Raw genomic sequence first — 26,132 nt, 5'->3', positions numbered from 1 at the left:
TGCTCCTCAACTTCTTAGAGTACCTTTCTTTGGCAGCTCCGATTCCTCTTCTCAGCTTGTACTTGGCCTGCCTGTAGAGGTCTGTATCCCCACTCCTGAAGGCCTCATCTTTAGACTGGTGGAGCTGTCTGAGTTTGGCTGTAAACCAGGGCTTGTCATTGTTGAACCTGATCCAGGTCCTAGTGGGATTGCAACTGTCCTCACAAAAGCTGACATATAATGTCAGTGTCTGTATATTCATTGAGGCTTGTGGTTGCTTCCCTGAACATATTTCAATCATCAGATATGCAGCTTTATCCGATCAATATGACATATTTTCGTTGATCCAATGCTATTTTTTTGGATTCTATGGCAGGATGATTTTTTTCTATGGGACTTTATTTGAAGAGATACATATGCCTCATCAAATTATACATTAACAGTTAAACATTTGCTTAATGTCATATCTTGTATCACAAGAGAGAATAAAAGCACTTACCTTTTTCTGTAACCACTGCACAGCCCAGCTCCAGTGATGGGGATGCTCCCGAAAATAGTCCTTTGCGGCTGAACATCTATTAAATGAGGAAGTAAACTCAATTATTTTAGAATTATGTAATGAAAAGAAATAGAATTTAAAAAAACCCCAAAATGTAGTTATCCTAATAAGATGGCACATGTTGCTCTCAAAAACACAAGCTTAAAACAGAAGAGTAGTTCATAACGAATTCCAAAGAGGAGCTGAAAGTAACTGTTCTTCACATAAAGGCAGCATTTTGGTATTGTTGAGTCTTGATACAATAAAAGGCAATTGGCATCATGGTATAGGTAGGAGGGGGGGGGGGGGGGGCGGGAAATAGATAGGGTGATAGGGTGAATGCTCATCTCCATGGTCTTTTACGGTTCTCCATTAACAGCAAAGCATTTGGCCACCTGCCCTAATGTCACCTTGTTGATTTTGATGTAGTTATATTTGAAAATGCACGTAAAACACCTTGAGGCATTCCAGCCTGGTAAGCAAATACACTTTGTTATTTCCCCAGATTGGATCTGCCTTATTTGAATAAATGCTTCCACTTGGTGATTTAAGTCAACAGAAATGTACCAGATCCAAGTTCCTGTGAGGGAGCCAATAAAAGAAGCCAAGTTTCTGTACTCCAAATATAAAAACTGAAAATGCGCACATTAAGCAGCTCAGACAAGATCTGTGGCAAGAGAAAGATTCAGGTTAATCTTGTTTTTCATTAGATGCTATCTGGACATTAGCATCTGATAAAAGTTTCCACTATATTTTATTTTATTTACGATTTCCAGCAATCACAGCATTTTGTATTTGTTTCTGAATTGTTCCCAGGTCAATCCACTTGATGTCAAACTTCTCAGTTTTCTTTTGGAAGCAAATCAGACATTAGACCTGAAGATGCATGTAACATACTAGCCTTCAGCAAAATGGAAGTGATGCCAAAGTGTATTTTCAATTTCATAAATATGCAATAGCTCCTAAAAAGGATATAAATGGACATAAATAATCAAGTCCACTTAAGGACCTGATCGTGCACTTTGCAATTCTGTCTTGGACACAGATTGTCCAGTTTTTGTTTGAAAAGTTATACATTCAACCAGCATTCAGATAACATATATAACATATAACAATTACAGCACGGAAACAGGCCATCTCGGCCCTACAAGTCCGTGCCGAACAATTATTTTTCCTTAGTCCCACCTGCCTGCAGTCATACCATAACCCTCCATTCCCTTCTCATCCATATGCCTATCCAATTTATTTTTAAATGATACCAACGAACCTGCCTCCACCACTTCCACTGGAAGCTCATTCCACACCGCTACCACTCTCTGAGTAAAGAAGTTCCCCCTCATGTTACCCCTAAACTTCTGTCCCTTAATTCTGAAGTAATGTCCTCTTGTTTGAATCTTCCCTATTCTCAAAGGGAAAAGCTTGTCCACATCAACTCTGTCTATCCCTCTCATCATTTTAAAGACCTCTATCAAGTCCCCCTTTAACCTTCTGCGCTCCAGAGAATAAAGACCTAACTTATTCAACCTTTCTCTGTAACTTAGTTGTTGAAACCCAGGCAACATTCTAGTAAATCTCCTCTGTACGCTCTCTATTTTGTTGACATCCTTCCTATAATTGGGCGACCAAAATTGTACACCATACTCCAGATTTAGTCTCACCAATGCCTTGTACAATTTTAACATTACATCCCAGCTTCTATACTCAATGCTCTGATTTATAAAGGCTAGCATACCAAAAGCTTTCTTTACCACCCTGTCTATATGAGATTCCACCTTCAAGGAACTATGCACGGTTATTCCCAGATCCCTCTGTTCAACTGCATTCTTCAATTCCCTACCATTTACCATGTACGTCCTATTTGGGATGACAGATGGCACAATGGGCTAAGTGTTCAGCTGGCAACCGGAAGGTAGCCGGGTTCGAATCCCGCTTGGAGTGCATACTGTCGTTGTGTCCTTGGGCAAGACACTTCACCCACCTTTGCCTGTGTGTGAATGTGTGTGAGTGATTGGTGGTGGTCGGAGGGGCCGTAGGCGCAGATTGGCAGCCACGCTTCCGTCAGTCTGCCCCAGGGCAGCTGTGGCTACAGAAGTAGCTTACCACCACCGAGTGTGACTGAGGAGTGAATGAATAATGCGATGTAAAGCGCCTTGAGTATTAGAAAGGCGCTATATAAATCCCATCCATTATAATTATTATTATTTTGATTTGTCCTGCCAAGGTGTAGCACCTCACATTTATCAGCATTAAACTCCATCTGCCATCTTTCAGCCCATTCTTCCAAATGGCCTAAATCACTCTGTAGACTTTGGAAATCCTCTTCATTATCCACAACACCCCCTATCTTGGTATCATCTGCATACTTACTAATCTAATTTACCACACCTTCGTCCAGATCATTGATATACATGACAAACAACAAAGAACCCAACACAGATCCCTGAGGCACCCCACTAGTCACCTGCCTCCAACACGACAAACAGCCATCCACCATTACCCTCTGGCGTCTCCCATTCAGCCACTGTTGAATCCATCTTGCTACTCCTGCATTTATACCCAACAGTTGAACCTTCTTAACCAACCTTCCATGAGGAACCTTGTCAAAGGCCTTACTAAAGTCCATATAGACAACATCCACTGCTTTACCCTCGTCAATTTCCCTAGTAACCTCTTCAAAAAATTCAAGAAGATTAGTCAAACATGACCTTCCAGGCACAAATCCATGTTGACTGTTCCTAATCAGACCCTGTTTATCCAGATGCTTATATATATTATCTCTAAGTATCTTTTCCATTAATTTGCCCACCACTGAAGTCAAACTAACAGGTCTATAATTGCTAGGTTTACTCTTAGAACCCTTTTTAAACAATGGAACAACATGCGCAGTACGCCAATCCTCGGGGTCTATTCCCGTTTCTAATGACATTTGAAATATTTCTGTCATAGCCCCGGCTATTTCTACACTAACTTCCCTCAATGTCCTAGGGAATATCCTGTCACGACCTGGAGACTTATCCACTTTTATATTTTTCAAAAGTATCAGTACTTCTTTTACTTTGAAACTCATAGTATCCATAGCTACTCTACTAGTTTCCCTTACCTCACATAATTCAATATCCTTCTCCTTGGTGAATACCGAAGAAAAGAAATTGTTCAATATCTCCCCCATCTCTTTTGGCTCTGCAGATAGCTGTCCACTCTGTCTCTCCAATGGACCAATTTTATCCCTCGTTATCCTTTTGCTATTAATATAGCTGTAGAAACCCTTTGGATTTACTTTCACCTTACTAGCCAAAGCAACCTCATATCTTCTTTTAGCTTTTCTAATTTCATTCTTAAGATTCTTTTTACATTCCTTATACTCAAGCACCTCATTTACTTCATGCTGCCTATAATTATTGTAGATCTCCCTCTTTTTCCGAACAAGATGTCCAATTTCCCTTGAAAACCAGGGCTCTTTCCTGGTGATGCACAACATTTTAGAAGTTGGAACTCAAACAAACTGCAATGCTGGAAATCTCAAAAAAGAAAATGCTGGAAATACTCAGCAAGTCAGTCCACATCTGCAGGAAGAGAAACAAAGTTGATGTTTCAAGTCTAAGACAGTTCCTCAGCTCTCAATTGAGAACTTGACACAGGGGAAAGCTTTTTAAATTTTCATCTGTCACTAAAATTCAATCAACAAACAGAAACAGATTCCAGGCGTCAGTAACTTTTAGAAACAGTAAGATAACACTAGCAAAATACAATAACAATCTTCTTTCCTGTTGCACTTAGAAGTCCGGTCAGCTATCTAGAGACATTTGAAAGATTCTTACATTTGAATGTTATACCATAGACTGTTGCATGCGCAAAGATTCCTTTGAATTAAACGTTTGTTAGAATATTAAGGAGACTTGAACAGCGAATTGCTAGAGATAGACAATAGGTGCAGGAGTAGGCCATTCAGCCCTTCGAGCCAGCACCGTCATTCAATGTGATCATGGCTGATCATCCACAACCCCGTTCCTGTCTTCTCCCCATATCCCCCGACTCTGCTATCTTTAAGAGCCCTATCTAGCTCTCTCTTGAAAGCATCCAGAGAACCTGCCTCCACCGCCCTCTGAGGCAGAGAATTCCACAGACTCACCACTCTCTGTGAGAAAAAGTGTTTCCTCATCTCCGTTCTAAATGGCTTACCCCTTATTCTTAAACTGTGGCCCCTGGTTCTGGACTCCCCCAACATCGGGAACATGTTTCCTATCTCTAGCATATCCAAACCCTTAATAATCTTATATGTTTCAATAAGAACTCCTCTCATCCTTCTAAATTCCAGAGTATACAAGCCCAGCTGCTCCCTTCTCTCAGTATATGACAGTGCCACCATTCCGGAAATTAACCTTGGAAACCTACACTGCACTCCCACAATAGCAAGTGATTCACTTCCTATTATATTGCACATGACTGCAAATCCTAAACTCTATCGCCCTTACATTTATGCATCTTCATCAAGTATGGCTAAGCATCTGAACACCACTCAAGTCCTTAAAAAAGTTAAAATTGACAAATGTGAACTGCCTTGTACAGGTTTTCATTTTATAACTCCTAACTCTTCCTAAGAAACAAGCAAAATCCATGTTTGTATATATAAATCAAATATAAGTTCAAATACTTACTTTTGAGCTAATAGTACCAAGAATTTGATACACTGATAACAGCGGCTACTGTCAACATTGTTACTCTGGTGCATCAGGGCTGTGGAGGGGAGAGAGAATAATGATTCAACAAAATCAGTGGCAAGGCATGCTACTAGGGACAGCAAGATTATGAGAAAGATTTTCCGATGCGGTTAAACTAGACACTAAGCTGTGTGCACAACAGGGGTCACATATGTAAATGCATGAACATAATTGGTAATAGTGGTGGGAGAAGAGGGCTGCTGAATAAACTAAAATTCATACACGCAACTAGCAAACAACTCAGCTGAAAAGTGTTCCACATTATCTACTCTATACACATTATACTAACTGAAGGTGCAAACAATATCATCTGTGACGGTGATTGGGGTGCACAATATTTTTTCCATTTCTCTCTAGCTTCTGACTGCAATGTCCCAGACGATGCACTTGAAGCAGCAGTTCTATACAGAACCAGGAAACATCAAAACGTGGGTCAGCACTGGCTGCGCATCAAACCTTCCAGTCTACCAAAGGATTCGGCACCAAATCCAGTGGGGCTTGTGTGGTTGAACCGCAGAGTATGATCAACTACACATTTGACTCTTCAGCTTTATGGCAGGCATAAACAAAGTATCTAATCCAACCCCGTTCAGTTGAAGGTTAGCCGCCTAGATGGAAGAGGGTTAAGTGGTTTGTTTTTCTTTTATCAGTTAAATGTGTTTTAGATAAATCTTTAATTTTATTTAAATCTACTTCAATCACTAATATATATGTCTCTGTTTATCGGTTGGCAAAAACCCTTCAGGCATCCTGGGGCTTGGGCCACATCATTTGCTATCCAAGGCCTTGTCGTTGCTCATAGAACACACTGCTCCTTTAGACAGTTGCAGCACTCCAGCTTAATTGGACCCAGATACTGGGCTCTCCAGTATGAACCCATGCCCAATGTGCTCCTCCAATATTCCTCTGCAGCTGCAGATCAGCAGCAGTGTCCTTGCTCGCTTTCAGACGTAACTATTCAAACATGCCATAATACTTCCAGGAATAGCTTTTTTCTTCAGTCCTTTCACAATGTGCTCCTTCCATTTCGTCAGATAACTTTGATAGTGTTAGACAGGAACTTGCAAAACTTAATTGTGGGAGGTTGTATGTGGGCAAAGGACAATCCGGAAAGTGGGATACTTTTTTTAAATGTTTAGGTTTATTACCTACATGTGTACTGAAGGGCAGTGAAAAGCTTTGTTTTGCATGCTATTCAAACAGATCAATTATATCATACATAAATAAAATCAAGTCAAACTCGTACAATAGATATACAATGCAATATAAAAAGGGGAAGATACAGAGAGCAGAATATAGTTGTCAGTATTGTAGTGCATTAGTTCCATAAACTAAATCCAATGTCTTCAATGGGGTAGAGGTGAAACAGACCAAGGCGGTTAACAAGGATATGGCTAAATACATAGTCTATATGGACTTCAGCTTCATTGGAAGGTTAAATCGCATGGAATCTAGGGAGAGCGAGCTAACTCGATACAGAATTGGCTCCATGGTAGTAATTATTGATACCTATCTTCACTGACTGAGATACTATTTATTTTAGAGTCATCTACAAACTTACTAATCATGCCTTTTATATTATCATCCAATTCATTGATATAGATGAGAAAGGAAACAGATAGTGAAGGTGGAAAGTTGTTTATTGGACTGGTGGCCTGCAACAAGTAGTGTGCCTCACGGATTGGTGCTGGGTCCATTGCTGTTTGTCATCTTAGTCGACTAATTGGATTGGAATGTACAAAGCACAATTAGTAACTTTGTAGAAGATATGAAAATAGGTGGTATCAAGATAGTGAAGACAGTTATCAATAATTACAGCAGGATCTTGGGGTTCAGCTGGGAAAACGGGCAGAGGAATGGCTACTGGAATTTCATTCACGTAAGTGTGAGATGTTGCATTTTTGGAAGTCAAACCTTCAGGGCAGGATCTTTATGGTAGGGACCCGGGGAATTTTGTTGAGCAGAGGGATCAAAGAGAACAAGTACAAAGTCTCATTGCAGGTGGATGGGGGGGGGGGGGGGGGGTGAAAATGTCTTTTGGCACATTGGCCTCCATCTGTCATAAATTAAGTACAGATGGCAGAATGTTATGTAACAAGACATTGTTGAGGTTGCACTTGAAGGATTTGTTCATTTTTGGTCATCCTACTATAAAAAAGATGTTAAGCTTGAAAAGGTGCAGAAAAGATTTATGAGCATGTTGCCAAGACTCAAGGGCAGAACATTTTGGGAGAGGTTGGGCAGGCGAGGACTTAGTTCCTTGGAGCTTAAGAGGCTGAGGAGTGCTCTTATAGAAGTGTATAAAATCATGAGGGGAATAGATAGGGTGAATACAAAGAGTATTTTTCCCCACGGTAGAGGAATCAAGAACCAGAGGTGAGAAAAGAAATCTTTGATAGGAACCTGAAGGGCAACTCTTTTACACGGAGGAATAAGCTGAAGCCAGAGGAAACAGTTAAGGTAGGTATATTAATATTTAAAATATATTTGGCCAGGTATATGGATATGAAGGATTTGGGGGGCTATAGGTCAAATGATGAGAAATTGGACGAGCTTAGAAGGGAGTATTTTGGGCAGCTTGTAGGAGTTGGGCTGAAGGGCCTGTTTTTGTGCTGTATGACTCAAAAAAAAAATTTTTTTAATAAAAAATAGTGTCCTTTGGCTCCATGCCAAACTGTTCAGTCTTGGAAAAGCTACAATATTTTCCTCCAGTTAAACAAAGAGAAGTTGGGTACAAAATGCCGGAGTAACTCAACGGGACAGGCGGAATATCGGGAGAGAAGGAATGGGTAACCCTTCAGAGGCGGGTATCGACCCAAAACGTCACCCATTCCTTCTCTCTAGAGATGCTGCCTGTCCTGCTGAGTTACTCCAGCATTTTGTGTCTATCTTTGGTTTAAATCAGCATCTGCAGTTCCTTCCTACACAAAGAGAAGATGGGAACATACTACCTCCAAATGAAACAGTGTTATTTACTCCTCAGTCACAATCTCAGATGGAGTCAATTTGTTTACAGTTTGTAACCAATGTAATTTGGATTAAATTGTTGATCTACTGTGTCTTTTACCTCCAAAAATGCCCCTCATACTGCCCATACTCATCGGCTGCGAAACACTCATCCATGTTTTTGTTACCTTGCCTAAAATCTGATAGCATGCACCCAATCCTTTTCTTACCATAAACTTGGTTATAAATGCATAATTCCATATCCTCATTTCATTGGTTTACCCACAATAAAGCTTCAATTAAAAATGTTCATCCTTAGCTTATATCACTTGATGGCATCATCTATATTACAAACACCATTCTTTGAAATATAATTTCTCAGTGTATGGTTTAGTGCATCTCTTCTTTCACTGGTTCCATTATCAGCTTTGAAATGTCTCCCTACATATTATTACTTTCCATCCGCTTCTTTCCCATAAACGCCACCTCTGACAAAGCTTTTGCACACTCCTCCAGAAACCACCACCAATAAATCAATTCCCCAGTGACAGATTTTACATTATTTCCATTTGATGCATAGATGCAAGTTACTATTGTTCATGTAAAGATGAACAGAAAAAGTGAACTGAGGAAGGCACTAGTCGCTATTGCTGCATGATTGAACCTCACTGCAGGTAACTGCCTTTAGTGGAAAATCAAATAGAGTGGAGGGAGCTAGGTTTGTAGGTATTGGCATATTAATGTCAAGTGTACTGTAACACAGAGTGGAACTTGATTTGCGTGCTACCCAGGCAAATTATATCATATGAGTGACAAGGAACTAGAATCCTATCATACATGAATACAATTGAACCATACACAAGTCGAACAGGTAGTGCAAAAAAAAAAAAAGAAATGAAACAAAGTGCAGGATATGTTACAACTATAGAGAAAGTGCAGATTATAAGTACAAGTTGTTCAACAGGGTAGATTGGAGGATCGGGTGGAGTGGGTTAGTTAACAAAGATGTACCTAAAAGTCCTTTCTCCGACTCAAAAGCAAACTTCAGACGGCGAGATTGCAATGGATCTTCAATGACCTGGATAACAGGATGGAAGAAAAAATGTTACTAGCCTTCTACAGAATGATTCTTTGCTCTATTGTGAGCAGGCTGCTGATGTGTTGTCATTTAGTTTTGCAAAGACTCCAAGTTAGTCCTGTTTGTTTGTTTGTTAGTTATCACCTTTCATGTTATAAACCTGAAACACCACCCAAAACCAAGTTTATAAACCAGAAAGGCCACCCTGAAATGGGGGGGGGAAGACAATGTATAACCACAGCTGTAATTTCTACATTCTACAAACCAAAATGTACAAAAATGGCCTTTAAGAAAATCTGACAATGTGCACTTTAACCACATGTGATTTTTTTCTATTACAAATCTCAAATTGTGCAGTACAGAGGCAAATAAATAAATGATGGGTCTTTGTCCCAAACATTATGGAGGGCACTGTATAAACTCCGACAATAACTTTGACCATTTGGGGTCTGCGCTCCTGCTCAGGACTGCATAGTCATGCCCACTATTACATACGCATCTTCTAACAAAAAAGGCTATGGCAGGTACTGATAATTCCTTTACTTACCAGGATTTCATGCAGTAACTGGAAGATATTCTTCAGTTCATGTGGTGGAGCTGTCTCCAATTGGATCTGCACAATGCAAAGCATACATTATCTTCAGAATTACATTTTGTGGAGATAAGATGTTCTTTTCGCAAGCATCTACTAAACTTATTTAGAGTCAGAGTGATACAGTGCGGAAACAGGCCCTTCAGCCTAACTTGCCCACACCAACCAGCACATCCCAGCTACACTAGTCCCACCTGCCCACACTTGGTCCATATCCCTCCAAACCTGTCCTATCCGTGTATCCGTCCAACTGTTTCTTAAATGTTAGAATAGTCCCAGCCTCACCTACTGATTTGATATAAACTTCATTTATGTAGCTTAATAAAACTAATCCTAGATGAGTATTAAATTAAATTATGTAGTCATTGTCCATTGATTTGCTATTCCCAGATCTATATACATGTGGCTACAGGACAACTGAATTTGTTTTTGTGTATCTATATACATGTACACAGAGGGATCAATCGTTGCCTAAATCATTAATGTTGTAATCAGTTTCCAGACCACTGGTGCCCAGTGGTTCTTTACTGGATGTCTGTCCTGATAGAGCAGAGTCTTTGTTTGCAAAACTGTACGAATGTTAGCTAACATTAAAACATTTAATTATCTGAAGGAAAATAACATTTTTTAAAATGCATGAAATAGGTACAAAAGAGGGACCTTGGTGGTATACATGTTTTGTTTTAAAATAAGGTGAGTTTCTACTCTTGTGGATAACAAGGCCTGAATGCACATTTTGCTGTTTAAAATTTAAATCTGCAGGTTACAAATAGCTTCAGTGAGAACTTCGTACTTTAATCTCCAAAGATGAACCATTTTGTACACTGATAGAATAAAAGTCAATTGTCTTCAAGAAAGTTTACAAAGTATTGAAATTGACCATGTGGAGTTTGCATGTTCTTCCTGTGAGTGTGTGGGTTTTCTCTGGGTGCTCCAGTTTTCTCCCACATCTAAAAGATGTGCGGTTTGAAGTCAATTGGCCACTATAAATTGCCACTAATGCAAAGGCCGTAGATGAGAAAGTGGGATTACATAGAACTAGTGTGAACAGGTGATCGATGGTCGGCATGGACTTAGTTTGCTGAAGGGCCCGATTCCATGTTGTGCCTCTAAACTGGACTGATACTTAAGAATCAACAATTAAAACTGTAAACGAATAAGCAGGAATTATTTGATGAGTTGACCCAGCTTTTATACCCTTGCCCAATTTTGAGTTGAAAGGGGCAAATCCAGGCTGAAACTTTAGAGCAATGCTGAGGGTTTTGCCCTGCTCTTCTATTTTGATTTTCTTCCACTTCAAATACTTATTCAATTTCCCCTTAACGATGGAATGATGATCAAACACTCCTTCTTAGAAATAGATCTCCAGTAATATTGCCATGCTCCATTACGTGCATTGAATGGCAAAACATATTCTAGGAACCAAATAGTATTTAGTCTGCTCTTTGGCTCCAAATATAAATAGCCAGACAGGAAATCCACAAGCTCAAGTTTGGTAACAATTTGCCATAATTACAACACAGTTGAAAATGCAAGACGAGTCAGAATGTGAACCAACTTGTCACCATGTGGATTAGGTTAAAGAACTCGATTAATTCCTTATTTTCAGTTACTGTTCTGCAAGTGGAGCAGGGGTAGAAAGATTCAAATGTGTTCATTGCGTCTAAGATTAGGAAGTGAAAAAATTAAAACATTAAATCAACAAGTACCCATTTACCTTAATGGTCTGTAACACCTGCACCAATGAGAAATGTTCATTGCAGAAGCAGCAGTAAGTCACCATCTCCGAAAGCACAGACAAAGATCCAGTCAGCTCTCGCATAGCATACATAACCTGAAATGATAAAAGTAGAACTCATGAATTTACCACAGACGGGAACATACGTTTTCATAATCCCTGCACCATAAATTTTAACTTTCTTCTTTTCCGTTTTGCAGAGATTCGTATATAAAAAGGAAGAAATAGCCTTCTGCATTTGCGCATAGAAACTGTCAACTTGCAAATAGGTATTCAACATGGAAGGTGTCACAGCTCATTTAACTAATTTGATCTTAAACATCCCAAATTAATTCCCCTGTATTATTTAAAAGATAAAGCACCACTATCATTTTTAATATTACTTACACGATAATACATAAAAACTCAAAACAATTACAACAAAAAATTACCTCAAGCAGGTAAGCTTGTCCTTCAGGTCTGAAGAGAGTTTCTACATCTTGATGCAAAGGTACTTGTGGAGTTGGTGAATGCCATTTATACTGCCCAGGATCTTGAATTTAAAAAAAAAACATTTAATATATCTTATATTCTTCTACCACTATTTTCCACATTCATTCCTTTGTTCCCAAATACAAAATATCCAACTAATATGAAGTGAATCGTTTGTATTCAGCAATTTAAAAATGCATTCGAATTTGAGCAGTCCACATTTGAAGTAGTTGATATTTAACTTGGAAAAGCAAGGATCTGAATTTACATGTTTTATTCTTGATGCTACTAGCTTTTGAGCAGAATCAAGAACTATTAATAGGGAATAAAGAGGTTAATGACAATCTATTCTGGCTGTTTCAATCATGTGCAGCCTGGCATAAGAAAGCAAAATGGTTGCTTAGATTCTTTCCTTGCTGATGGATTGATATGGGTGCTAAATAAATAGTGTGTGAAAAGTATAAATCAAAATTCATCTTAAATTTCAAAATTAAAGATAAATTAAGAACAGGAACAAGAATGAAAGAGTGTTCCATTCTGGTGGATTTTTAAGGAGGTGAATAACCAATCAATTGTATTTGAGAACAACCACATGAAGTATTTAATAAAAAGGAACTGCACATGCTAGTTTATACCAAAGATATGGGAGCACAAGATGCTGGGAGCAACTCAACAGGTCAAACTGTACTGACACTCTCAACTCAACTCAACTGCTCCCACAAGATGCTGGGAGCAACTCAACAGGTCAGGTAGCATCTCTGGAGAAAATGGATAGAAGATGTCTCGGGTCGTGACCATTTTTCAGGTCTGAAAAAGGGTCCCAACCTGAAACATCACCTGTCCATTTTCTCCATAAATGCTGCCTGACCCGCTGAGTTACTCCATCATGTTGTGTTTATCCTTTTCACACAAGGTACTTATTCAATTCATTACTCCTGGTCACCTACCTACCTTTTTGACCAAATAAGTTAAGATGAAAACTGCAAGTCAAAACAAACACTTCTTGCCAATCATGCAGAATTCATTTTTACAACAGTGACGTGCAATATATTTACTGCCCTTGAGATTTGGCATGATAGGATGCAAAAAAAAACTCAAGTTTGTTAGTAGAAATACTAACTTGTCTGTAGCAAAAGCAAATCTGCACACGCAGATTCAGCAAACAAATAAGGCGGCAATTGCTTTCAATTTCAGATAACCCACACCTACCCCCTCTTCCACTGTGTTTTTTTCCCACTCCCACATACCCACTCAGGTTGTCTCTTTGTTTACCTTTTTCATTTATCTTCCCTCTGGTTCCATCTGCCCATCATTCCCATCCTCAAGTGGCTCTACCTATTCTCTAACCCTCTTCCTCACCCATATAATGGTCTTTTTCCCCTCTTCTCCAACCAGCCCCACTGACCCTCGGGATTTCGACTTGAAACGCCGACCCATCCATTTTACTTCTAGAGATGCTGCGACCTCTTGAATTCTTTCCGCAGTTAATTTTTTTTGCTCTAACTGGCATGCTAACTTTTTTTATTGCTAGTTTTTAAATAATGGCCTTTATTAAAATCTGACAATGTGCACTTTAACCACAGGTGATTTTTTTCTATTACAAATCTCAAATTGTGGAGTATAGAGGCAAATAAATAAATGATGGGTCTTTGTCCCAAACATTATGAAGGGCACTGTAACTCACCTTTGCATTGCATTTGGTTATGCTTAATTTGTGTTGCCTTTGAACTCACCCATTCCAATCACCTCGCTTTCCCCATATAATTATTTCTGCAATAAATACATTTTGCATCCACCCTGTTAAACTGCACACAATCGCCAACACTGCAATAGCCAATCATGATGTTTCCATTCACCATATCCTGAGATAGCATCCACTGATCAGTTCTATCAATTTGCTAAACAATTCTTTGTTTGGTCTCCAATGCTTTATCTCCATCATGCTTTCAACTCCATGCCATGATTCATAACTCTAATGTTTGATGATTTCTTATTTTGGAGCAACAGTGAATTAAAATGTACATGTGCCCATAGAATCTTTGAATAATGGATCTCAATTTGTTTGGGAGTATTTTAATCGAAGATAAGTCAATTCTAAAAAGAAACTTAACTTACCAATAGTGAGTAGAGATGAAATGTCGGTATGTAGGACTAGTGATGCCAAAGTGATATGAAGATACCAGAATTCACGGGCCTGTGCAGAACTCCAACGCCGATTCTAATAGAAAATAAAGGCAATTTTAACGTGGGACTCTAAAGGCTTTACTTAGGCTTTTGTTTTCATAAACCTAAGAGAACAATTTTTCTTATTTAAAATAGTAACGAGTGGTCTCTGATTTTTCTTCCTCACGGGTTAAAGATGGCAAAATTTAATTTAAAAGGGGAACAACGTCACTAATTTATAGATTTTGCGAATCATCAATAATTTAGTTACATTGCTTCCCTCTTTGGAGAATGGAAAGCAGTGAAAAGAGGCATCTGATCTGATAGATTTACTAGAATGTTGCCTGGGTTTCAGCAACTAAGTTACAGAGAAAGGTTGAACAAGTTAGGGCTTTATTCTTTGGAGCGCAGAAGGTTAAGGGGGGACTTGATAGAGGTTTTTTAAATGATGAGAGGGATAGACAGAGTTGACGTGGAAAAGCTTTTCCCACTGAGAGTAGGGAAGATTCAAACAAGGGGACATGACTTGAGAATTAAGGGACTGAAGTTTAGGGGTAACATGAGGGGGAACTTCTTTACTCAGAGAGTGGTAGCTGTGTGGAATGAGCTTCCAGTGAAGGTGGTGGAGGCAGGTTCGTTTTTATAATTTAAAAATAAATTGGATAGTTATATGGATGGGAAAGGAATGGAGGGTTATGGTCTGAGCGCAGGTATATGGGACATGGGGAGATTATGTGTTCGGCACGGACTAGAAGGGTCGAGATGGCCTGTTTCCGTGCTGTAATTGTTATATGGTTATATTGTTATAATATGTCCAAAAAAGTCAACGGCAAACAGAAGAATAACCATTTAGATAACTACAGAATTCATTAATGAGGCCTCAACTTAAACAATATTCTAATGGAGCACTACACTTACTTGATTGTTCTGCCTTGATGGACCCAGGAGAAAACAAAGCATACGCTTGAATGCAGAGTGTTTGAATAACAGCTGGCAGGCCTTGAAACCCTGAGGGCAGAAGGAAATTGAACTTAGCAAAATACCATAAATACTCCAGTTGGCCTAAAATGTTATAATGTTGAAAAATATATCTTGGCCAGGGGTTGAAAGGTTCACTATCACAACTAGCAAGGCACAACTAGCAAGGCACAACTGATCAGAGGCAAACTACGCTGTTCCAAAAGAGCAAGCAGAAAATCTATTAATTGTGTAGATTATATTGCTTTTTCTTCACTTATGTTGCTCGCACACCTATCCGATACAAATTGCATGATGACTTGACCAGAATTGACTTGGAACAAAATAATTCTATGACCATGACCTTATAAAGGTGTATGCAATCATGAGAGGAATAGTTCAGGTAGATGTACAGAGTCTCTTGCCCAGAGTAGGGGAATCGAGGACCAGAGGACATAGGTTTAAGGTGAAGGGGAAAAGATTTAATAAGAATCTGAGGGGTACCTTTTCACACAAAGGGTGGTGGGTGTATGGAACAAGCTGCCAGATGAGGTAGTTGAGGCTGGAACTATCCCAACATATAAGAAACAGTTACATGGACAGGACAGGTTTGGAGGGATATGGACCACGCGCAGGCAGGTTGGCCTAGTGTAGCTGGGACATGTTGGCCGGTGTGGGCAAGTTGGGCCGAAGGGCCTGCTTCCACACGGCATCACTCTATGACCATATTCAGAGATTGATGATGAAAGCAAGGACACAGCTTCTGTATCCCTTATTGAACCAAGGTTGTTCCCCTGGCTTGAAAGTAATGGGAGGGATTATATTGCGAGTCATTCACCTAGTTTCTTCTGACAGCACAAAATAGACGAAGAACATACTTTACCTTTTGTACAAAGTTGTTGAAGAGGTTGAAGTACTGGGAACAGTTTTTGCAATTTTCAGCTACATCCTTATCAAGTAAGCCAAGCAGTACTTCCAGCAACTGGTCCAATCCTTTCAGCTGAAGAAAGACATTTTCTTTAGATAATTTCAAAACATATTAATTAAATTACATACAAATTCATTAAACATAGGTAGAAATAATGGACCGGAATGTTAATCCATAATGCTCCATGCTATTTCTTTACCCTTTTAGCTATACAGTACAGAGCTGTCACGCTTATTGTATATGATGGTCCTGTTCTGATTAGCAAGGCATTTGGTATGGATCGCGCAAGTTACTTGGTATGCAAAGGGACACAAATTAATTAGTTGCATCCATTCGCAGGGAATAAAGTGGATGTAAAGTACACAGGTATTGAAATGCAGATTAAAATCTTTGCAAATTACATGACCACTGCTACACTCAGAGGGGGGGGGGGGGGGACCCCTCATTGAAACATACAGAATAGTGAAAGACTTGGATGTGGAGAGGATGTTTCCACTAGTGGGAGAGTCTAGGACTAGAGGTCATAGCCTCAGAATTAAAGGACGTTCTTTTAGGAAGGAGATGAGAGATTTCTTCAATCAGAGGGTGATGAATCTGTAAACTTCTTTGCCACAGAAGGCTGTAGAGGCCAAGGCAGTGAATATTTTTTAAGGCAGAGATAAATAGATCTTTTGATTTGTACAGGTGTCAGAGGTTATGGGGAGAAGGCAGGAGAATGGGGTTTGGAGGGGGAGATAGATCAGCTATGATTGAATGGAGGAGTAGACTTGATGGAACGAATGGCCTAATTCTACTCCTATAACTTATAACCTGCTGACTTGGCTGCATGGCTGTAAGTATGCCTGGCACCAATCCAAAATCAGCCACTCTCCTGTGATTCATTCCTCCCCCTATCTTCACCTACACACTTGTACTCTCCGAGTGTCAACATTTTGAAGGGTGGCAAGGAAATGTTGTATAAGATCTCAGTGAAATATAAAAGCTTTATAAGCGAGTTAGCAGTGCTACTATTAAATACAGTAAATTATGAATCCGCTAAAACTACTCTCTTCAATATGACATTACTTATACAGCAGGTTTTGTTGCTACCCACATTGAAGGTAAATATTCTATAACTGTCGGTGGTGTTTAGGGCCAGCAATATTGCTCTTGGAATAGCAATGCTAGCTTTAAAATTGGGTAATTTTGTTATTATTCAATGTCACAAAAAGAAAATCAAACTATAGCAAACTTGACTTTTTTGCTTTGGTTGGAAAAAATATAAAACCAGCGAGATGAAACATGCAAGGTACAAAAATACATGTACTCATTATTTTCAATCATTTAACGTTTTAATAAGCAGTCAACTCTTTGCCAAAACTTTTAATCAAGCAGTCTGTAATCGTCGTTCAGGACAATTGAACAAATATTATACTAACACTGAACCAATTTGGGAACACCCGTGATGACCTTTAAGACAATGTAATCATTTACCACTTAGCTTTTTATACACGCCATTTACTAACCTTTTCCTGATAAAGCAGAGCAGTCTCGAGGGCTTTCTCTAGAATGGTAGCAACAGTTACACGGACCTCACGAACAGTGCACTCCAGAAGGAAAATCCTTGTAGGCATGGGTGCACATGCAGAGAAAAGCAAAGTGGACCACATTATTGTTGTTTCACATTTTCACTTACTATCCTAACTCTATAACTACCCAAGCAAAGATGTAGGAATCAGTAGGATTGAGAGGAGAGGAGAGAGATGGAGAAATGAAGCAAATGGAATGAGTGATGGTGATAGAGCTGGATGGAGAGGAGAGGGGTGAAGGAAAGTTTCCCTTTGAAAAGGGCTACAATAAATTAACATGCATTATTAGAAGCTTAGAAATAGATTGGGGAAATTAAATGAAGGAAAAAGGACCATGATACCATAAATGCATTGCAAGTTTATGCCATGGCATAACAGACAGCAGGACTTGCAATGTTTGGAAAAACTGCAGATATTAGCAGATTATATTTAGGACTACATAACCTCTTATTTGACCCGCTTCAATACCCCTGCCTTTTCCTTCTCTGTCAAATTGCCTTTCCTTTTGAATAAATCTTCAGATGGACTTATATATAAAGTCAGGAATTAAAAAGATTCTCAAAGATGTAAATGCATTTCATAAATACTTTGGATGGCTGGATGATGGAAGTAAATCAATAAAAGTATTACTGAAGCTTTAGTAATTATAAATCTTGACCTATTTAATCAAATATACCCCAAGCTCCCGAGCCTAACAGGATTAATATTTTCACCATAATTTGTGAAAAACTGATAATATTTATGTACAGTAAAATGAAAAAAAAATGCAGCATTGTGCCATAATGCCCAGAAAAACTAAGGTCTGTTGGGATCAAAGCAGCTAGGATTTGTTTTCTTTCAAGTGTTTGATTTAATAACATGCCTCAGCTAGTTTGCAATACATACACATCCTGTCCCCACCCCTTTATGAAAGATTAGTCTAAATGTCCTTGAACAGAGATGGGCTGATGTTAGCTCATGGTTACCATACGAGTGAATGAGCCAATCATAAACTCGAACTCATTCAAGAACCACCTTCAGTAATAAGACTCTACATGTCACCTGCTACATATTTACACACAAAATCTCAAAGAATACTCAGGCATTTAACTGCAAATCTGACCTTTGAATGCAGTTGGTTTCTTACTTTCAAAAAACAAACATATTCTCCATCTTAAAATATGGTATAAAATACTAGGAATATTCAACAGGCCCAGCAGCAACTATGCAAAGAGTTTCCCTTCCATAGATATTGCTTAACCATATAACCATATAACAATTACAGCACGGAAACAGGCCATCTCGACCCTTCTAGTCCGTACCGAACACGTATTCTCCCCTAGTCCCATATACCTGCGCTCAGACCATAACCCTCCATTCCTTTCCCGTCCATATAACTATCCAATTTATTTTTAAATGATAAAAACGAACCTGCCTCCACCACCTTCACTGGAAGCTCATTCCACACAGCCACCACTCTCTGAGTAAAGATGTTCCCCCTCATGTTACCCCTAAACTTCTGTCCCTTAATTCTCAAGTCATGTCCCTTTGTTTGAATGTTCCCTACTCTCAGTGGGAAAAGCTTATCCACATCAACTCTGTCTATCCCTCTCATCATTTTAAAGACCTCTATCAAGTCCCCCCTTAACCTTCTGCGCTCCAAAGAATAAAGCCCTAACTTGTTCAACCTTTCTCTGTAACTTAGTTGCTGAAACCCATGCCTCCAGCATTTTATTTTTATCCATTCAAGTTTCTAGATTTTTTATTTAGTTAAAATATAATTGAATTACATTTGATGTATTTACTGCCTCTAGATGTTAGTAATGTGCACAATTTATTTAAATATTAACTAGAGTAATATATCCAGAAGAACTCAAAGATATTTTACTGCATCTAAACTAATACATTTCTTTGTGGTTCTTCAAATATCAATCAATAGAAATATTAAAAATCATTTGATTAAATTATGGCTTTGAAGGAATACCAGCAAGATTAATACGTTTAATCTTTATTCTAGGACTCAAATTACGCCCAGTATAATTGTTTCCGTATCCACTACATTAAATATAAAGGCATTTGTATGCAAATAGTTTTTATAATCATTAAACGGAAATCTTAAGCAGAAAGGTGTTGATAATTTCTCCCTTTATCTCTCTGCTTTAAGAACCTGTTCTTGCATCACTCAGTTCAATAAAGATTTAAAACTCGAGTGACAACTAAAGTGGTATTAACATATTGCAGAAATTGGAAACAGTGAAATAAAACTAGAAAATGCTACAAATATTGGGCAGCAATAATGGAGAGAAAAACAGAAACAAAATGAGATGGATTAATCAGTTTTGATGCAACATCATAATTGTGTTATGCTATCTTTCCGGAGTGGTCATCTAATCCAGTGTATATTTGTTACATTAGCTGCTTTAAATTAGAATTTCTAACATGGGAGTAATGGTTGAAATAGCATGCATCCGAGAGTTTGAGGATGCCAATGCAGATGGAGCGCAGATGCTCTGCTAATCCGTCACCTACGTTGCATTTGGTCTTGCCGATATGGAGATCACATTTGGAGCACTGAATGCAGAAGATGAATGTGCATGTGAGCCTTTGCCTCAGCTTTTAGATCCCTGATAATGTTGAGCAAGGAGCAGTCCAGGAAGTCACAATTAGTGGTCCCTGTGTAAGGTAGTAAGGGGTGGAGAGGAGAAGATGTGGCTAGTGGTGAGACCCCGTTGCAGCTGATGGAAAAGACAAAGGATGACATGCTGGATGGAGAGGGTAATAGGGTGAAAGGCAAAGACTGGAAAACATTTTTTCTGGTTTTGGACTTTGAGACGTCATCCATCCATTTACCCACTTCAGTTTCAATATAACAATTTCATGGTCCTCTATAATGCATCAAAAGTAATGTACGTTTAGCAAAATTATTGGATTACAAGCTTTTGTTTTTGACTCACTTTATCAATTCTCGGCCCTCTGACCCAACCAAGAATTCAATTAGCCACTGACAGGCATCACAACTGTTTGTAAGCAACCTCTCGATGAGAGTTATCCATTCTCCTGTGTCCACCCTGTTAAAATAAAAATTAGAATTAGAACCCACACTGAAAGTTCACTATACCAATTATCTTCAACATATTTGCTGAGAGTCAGCTCCATATACAAAAGGCTACATCTGGTACATCCTGGTGTGTTTAAAATCCACAGGAGCCACACATAGATCCAAATGTGGGCACATTATAGACAATAGGCAAAAGGTGCAGCAGGCCATTTGGCCCTTCGATCCACAATCAGTACCCCATTCCTGCCTTCTTCCCGTATTCCTTGACTCTGCTATCTTTAAGAGCTCTGCAGTGCTCACACAATTTATATTAGGAACAGACATTTAGTTTTCTAACTAATGGAAACATTTTTCAGTTTTAAATTCCTTAATCAAAGGCTGTCCAATATGAAATAGGGAGCTTGGTGGAAACACAGCCTCTTCATCTGACAGTCCAAGATGGCATAATATGACTGATGTATGATTACACACACATTTTTGAAACATTACCAAATACTTGACAATTATGATTTTATTTTTCTACAGATGTTGCAATCTTTGAAGGATAAAATTGTAATGATTGCTACTTAAATTAAAAAAAAAAAACATTAATAATTTATTTTAGTTGGCTACTATTTGGAAGAATTCTATCAGCCATGGAAGTTTAACACAATTTCTGTTGAAACAAAACAATACCAAGATTGAGTTCATAAACTAAAGAGCAATGTTTTAATGTAATGAATTTTACTGCCTCAGGCATGAAGCACGCCACCTTGTTGTCCTCAAAACTATTGGTTAAAATTAGTTGCAATGGTAGTTAACTACAATTAAAAAAAACCAGGAATTGAAAAAATAAACACGGACTTTCGTTGCTAACTCTAAAACAAGTGCTTTCGGAACAGAATAAATCACAAGCCAAGAATATCACTTTCCTTCAGCAGTGGTGACTCACTTTCTGGAATGTATCACAGGATGGAGGACAAATGAAACAGAGTTATAAACAGACGTTATAAATCTCTGCTTTTCGACATATTTGTGTAAAAAAAACATGGAGTATGTTGACTCCCTGAAATTTTAAGCGTCACAATATCTGCTAACTTGCCAGCCTGTTATTAACCGAGCTATAACATTTGGGGCAAACCACCAATTAATAGTTTAAAAGATTTATTTGCACAAGTTCAAAATGCAGTTAAAAACCAGATGAGCTCACTATTTTTTATTAATGAATAATAATCCAAAAACATTTAGAAGAAAACACATGCATCTTACCCACTTTAAGCTACTTTTAAATACCCTGCATTTCTGTCACTGGCTGGTAGCTGATCTAAAACATCCTTCCAATTATTAGACCTGTTTCTGCAATGTACAATCTAATTCCTGTTTCTTATCGGACTTGAAAGTTCATGCTATGACAAACTGGAGATAACAAAACATGAGACTGAGGAAAGGGAGAGAAAAGTATTCCTGCTCATAAATCAATGATCCTTCACACGAAAACTCTTTAACGGCTCTCTTTTGGTTTGTTTTCTTACGTCACCTGCAGTAGTGTTAGGAGAGATATTTAAAAAAAAAAAGCAAACTAGAGCAGTGTCGTTAACTGAACAGCTTGTCTCTACATTTCATACCTGAGTTTTTTCTTGGTTCGCAAATAGGTTTGAAAGAGAAACTGGATGGCAAGCTTCATGCCAATCTTTGCCATGGATTGGTACACTGGATGCTTCAGTTTAGTCTGTGGAACAAATGAACATCAAACTGAGAAAAACATGAAGGAGATGTTCACAAATTAGAATATGGGCTAAATTTGAACTTGTTCTGAAAGGAGAAAACAGAGCACATTTCTCTTAACAGTTTGGACAAGGTTCCATTATTTGTTCTAACAAGCAAACGTGAACTTTCTTTGGAGCACTTGGCATCAACTTGGTATACCATATCCACAAGACAACAGTAGATGTAATCCTATCTATCATTCAATGTGAACATAGGGTAATGATGAAAAAAGGAGAGCTTCTGGAGGACCTCAGCAAGTCAGGTAGCATTAATCAAGGGAAATGAAGTCGACTTTCCAGGTTGAGATCCTTCAGCTGGTCTGAACGAGTTGAGGCCGTATCAATAGTATAAAGAGGTGAAGGAGTGGAATGGGGCATACTTTCTCGATGAGGCTTCCTCTACATTGGTGAGACCAAACTCCCTTAGTAGACTGAGGAGATTCGGTATGCGGGCGAATACATGATTGAACCGCTACAGTTGTAGAGAGCATATTGACAGGTTGCATCGTAGCCTGTTTCGACAACTTAAACGTATCAGGAACGAAGAAGACTGCAAAAAATGGTGAGCACTGCCCAGTCTATAACAGGTATTTATATCCCCTCCAACAAAGGGATCTACAGGTGTTGCTGCCTCACAAAGGCAGCCAACATTGTCAGAGACCCACACCACCTGGCCACACTCTCATTTCACTCCTGCCATCGGAAAGAAGGTATAGGAGGCAGAAAACTGCAATATTCAGGTTCAGCAGCTTCTTCCCTCCAACTATCAGGCTATTAAACACTACAATCTCCAAATAAGCTCTGAACTACACAGACGTGTGCATTCCTTCTCTCCAGAAATGCTGCCTGCCGTGCTGAGTCACTCCAGCATTTTGGGCCTATCTTTAAAAAAATATATATATATATATATATATATATATATATATATATATATATATATATATATATATATATATATATATATATATATATATATATATATATATATATATAGATGAAACATATTTCTTGTTTATTATGATCTTTACAGAGTATGTTGCTTACATATCTGTTATGCTGCTGCAAGAAAGAATGTCATCGTTCGTTTTAAGACGTATGACAATAAAACACTCTTGACATGACTCTTGAGACTAGGCAACCATTTTACTGAATACCTATGCTATTCCCACCATGGCTATCTGGATCTCTCCGTTTCTAGCTATTTTAATTCTCCTTCCCTTTTACACCAACCTCTCTAACCCCAGGCTCCTCAATAGCCTATGAGGCTAAATGCAAACTAGGCGGAACAATATCTCATATTTTGTTGGGTTGGTTGACAATCAAAAAGGTATGAACAATGAATTCTCCAAGCAGCTTTTTGTTCTCCACAATCACTTCCTAGCCTCTGACGCTATCTCCACTGTTTTCTTCTCCCACTTGACTCTTATCTGTCAATTAACCCCTCCTCACCTGTATCCACCTATTGTTTACTAGCTCTTACTCCACCCCTCACCTCATTTCTTTACACTAACTATTTCCCCTCTACTCATTCAGCGCAGAGGAAGGTGTCAACCTGAAGCATTAACTGTTCGTTTCCCTCCTGATTCTACAATGCCACCAGACAGCGAAGTTCCTCCAACAGCTCGCCATTTTTTCTACAGATTCCAGCATCTGCAGTCTCTGGTGCATCTAGATTAATGACATGTCTAGATATGTACATGACATATTGTGTATAAAGAGTGTTTGATTAATTAAAACTAGTGGCAAAGCATTTAATTTGCTACTATACATTTTTGATGGCAAAATTAACAAAAGGTAAAACCAGCAAAAAAGAAAATACTGCATTCATACAATTCTTACCATACCTGCTAATTGATTCCGTCTCAATACTGATTAACTACCTTTAATATGTTGGTATACACAACAGTTAATTGTATTACACAAGGCATTGTGTGATGTTTACTTCCAACTTAGTGCCCTCCATAATGTTTGAGACAAAGACACATCATTTATTTATTTGCCTCTGTACTCTCCACAATTTGAGATTTGTAATAGAAAAAAATCACGTGGTTAGTGCATTGTCAGATTTTAATAAAGGCCATTTTTATACATTTTGGTTTCACCATGTCGAAATTACAGCAGTGTTTATACATAGTCCCCCAATTTCAGGGCACCATAATGTTTGGGTCACAGCAATGTCAAGTAGATGAAAATACTCATGTTTAGTATTTTGCTGCATATTCTTTGCATTGCTGCTTGAAGTCTGCAATTCACAGACATCACCAGTTGTTGGCTGTCTTCTCTGGTGATGCTCTGCCAGTCCTGTATTGCAGCCATCTTTAGCTTATGCTTGTTTTGGGGGCTAGTCCCCTTCAGTTTTCTCTTCACCATATAAAAGTAATGCTCAAATTGGGTTCAGATCAGTTGATTGAATTGGCCACTCAAGAATTGACCATTTATTAGCTTTGAAAAACTCCTTTGTTGCTTTATCAGGATGATTGGGATTATTGTTTTACTGTAGCATGAACCGCCAGCCAATGAGTTTCGAGGCATTTGTTTGAACTTGAGCAGATAGAATGTGTCAAAACACTTCAGAATTCATTATGCTACTACCATCAGCAGTTGTATCATCAATGAAGATAAGTGAGCCAGTACCTTCAGCAGCCATACATGCCCAGGCCATAACGCCCCCACCACCGTGTTTCACAAATGAGATGATATGCTTTGGATCTTGGGCAGTTCCTTCTCTCCTCAATACTTTGCTCTTGCCAACACTCTGATATAAGTTAATCTTCGTTTCATCTGTCCACAAGACGTTTTTCCAGAACTGCGGTTGCTCTTGTAAGTACTTCTTGGCATACAGTAACCTGGCCATCCTATTTTTGCAGCTAACTAGTGGTTTGCAGCTTGTAGTGTAGCCTCTGTATTTCTGTTCAAGTCTTCTGCGGACAGTGGTCATTGACAAATCCACACCTGACTCCTGAAGAGTGTTTCTGATCTGTCGAAGAGGTGTTTGGGGATTTTTCTTTATTATAGAGAATTCTTCTGTCATCAGCTGTGGAGGTCCTCCTTGGCCTGCCAGTCCCTTTGCGATTAGTAAGCTCCCCAGTGCTCTCTTTCTTCTTTATGATGTTCCAAACAGTTGATTTTGGTAAGCCGAGGGTTTGGCTGATGTCTGTAACAGTTTAATTCTTGTTTCTCAGTTTCATAATGGCTTCTTTGACTTCCATTGGCACAACTATGGTCCTCATGTTGATAAACAGTAATAAAAGATTCCAAAGGTGATGGAAAGACTGGAGGAAAGACTAGGTGCCAAGAGCTCTCTCATACCTGCAGTAAGAAGGCATTTAAACACACCTGAGCAATTACAAACACCTGTGAAGCCATATGTCCCAAACATTATGGTGCCCTGAAATGGGGGGACTACATATAAATGCAGCTGTAATTTCCACATGGTGAAACCAAAATGTATAAAAATACCCTTTATTAAAATCTGACAATGTGCGCTTGAGCCACGTGTGATTTGTTCTATTACAAATCTCAAATTGTGTACAGAGGCAAATAAATAAATGATGGGTCTTTGTCCCAAACATTATGGAGGGCACTGCATTTCAATACTTTTGGAGTTGCTGCCACCTTAATAGCCAATTGAATTTTCAGACACAAGAACCCAGAAGTTAAGATCTATCAAATAA

The 26,132-nt window shown here is 38.7% G+C and overlaps 1 protein-coding gene across 1 annotated transcript in view; it reads right to left on the bottom strand.

The window, feature by feature from the left end:
• Positions 1-26,132, bottom strand: part of usp24 (ubiquitin specific peptidase 24) — a 138,688-nt gene that overhangs the window by 9,541 nt on the left and 103,015 nt on the right. The window contains exons 54-65 of the mRNA XM_033028759.1: positions 22,318-22,421; positions 20,610-20,723; positions 17,614-17,710; positions 16,064-16,180; positions 15,142-15,231; positions 14,176-14,278; positions 12,021-12,121; positions 11,569-11,685; positions 9,807-9,872; positions 9,193-9,259; positions 5,173-5,251; positions 479-554 (exon numbers count right to left, since the gene is read on the bottom strand). Coding sequence (XP_032884650.1) covers positions 479-554; positions 5,173-5,251; positions 9,193-9,259; positions 9,807-9,872; positions 11,569-11,685; positions 12,021-12,121; positions 14,176-14,278; positions 15,142-15,231; positions 16,064-16,180; positions 17,614-17,710; positions 20,610-20,723; positions 22,318-22,421 — 1,131 coding nt within the window. The remainder of the gene's footprint in view (positions 1-478; positions 555-5,172; positions 5,252-9,192; positions 9,260-9,806; positions 9,873-11,568; positions 11,686-12,020; positions 12,122-14,175; positions 14,279-15,141; positions 15,232-16,063; positions 16,181-17,613; positions 17,711-20,609; positions 20,724-22,317; positions 22,422-26,132) is intronic.

The sequence above is a fragment of the Amblyraja radiata genome, chromosome 10 (assembly GCF_010909765.2).
Source record: "Amblyraja radiata isolate CabotCenter1 chromosome 10, sAmbRad1.1.pri, whole genome shotgun sequence".
In the NCBI taxonomy this organism is placed as follows: domain Eukaryota; kingdom Metazoa; phylum Chordata; class Chondrichthyes; order Rajiformes; family Rajidae; genus Amblyraja; species Amblyraja radiata.
The sequence above is the reverse complement of the archived record's forward strand: the minus strand, read 5'-3'. Positions and strand labels throughout refer to the sequence as shown.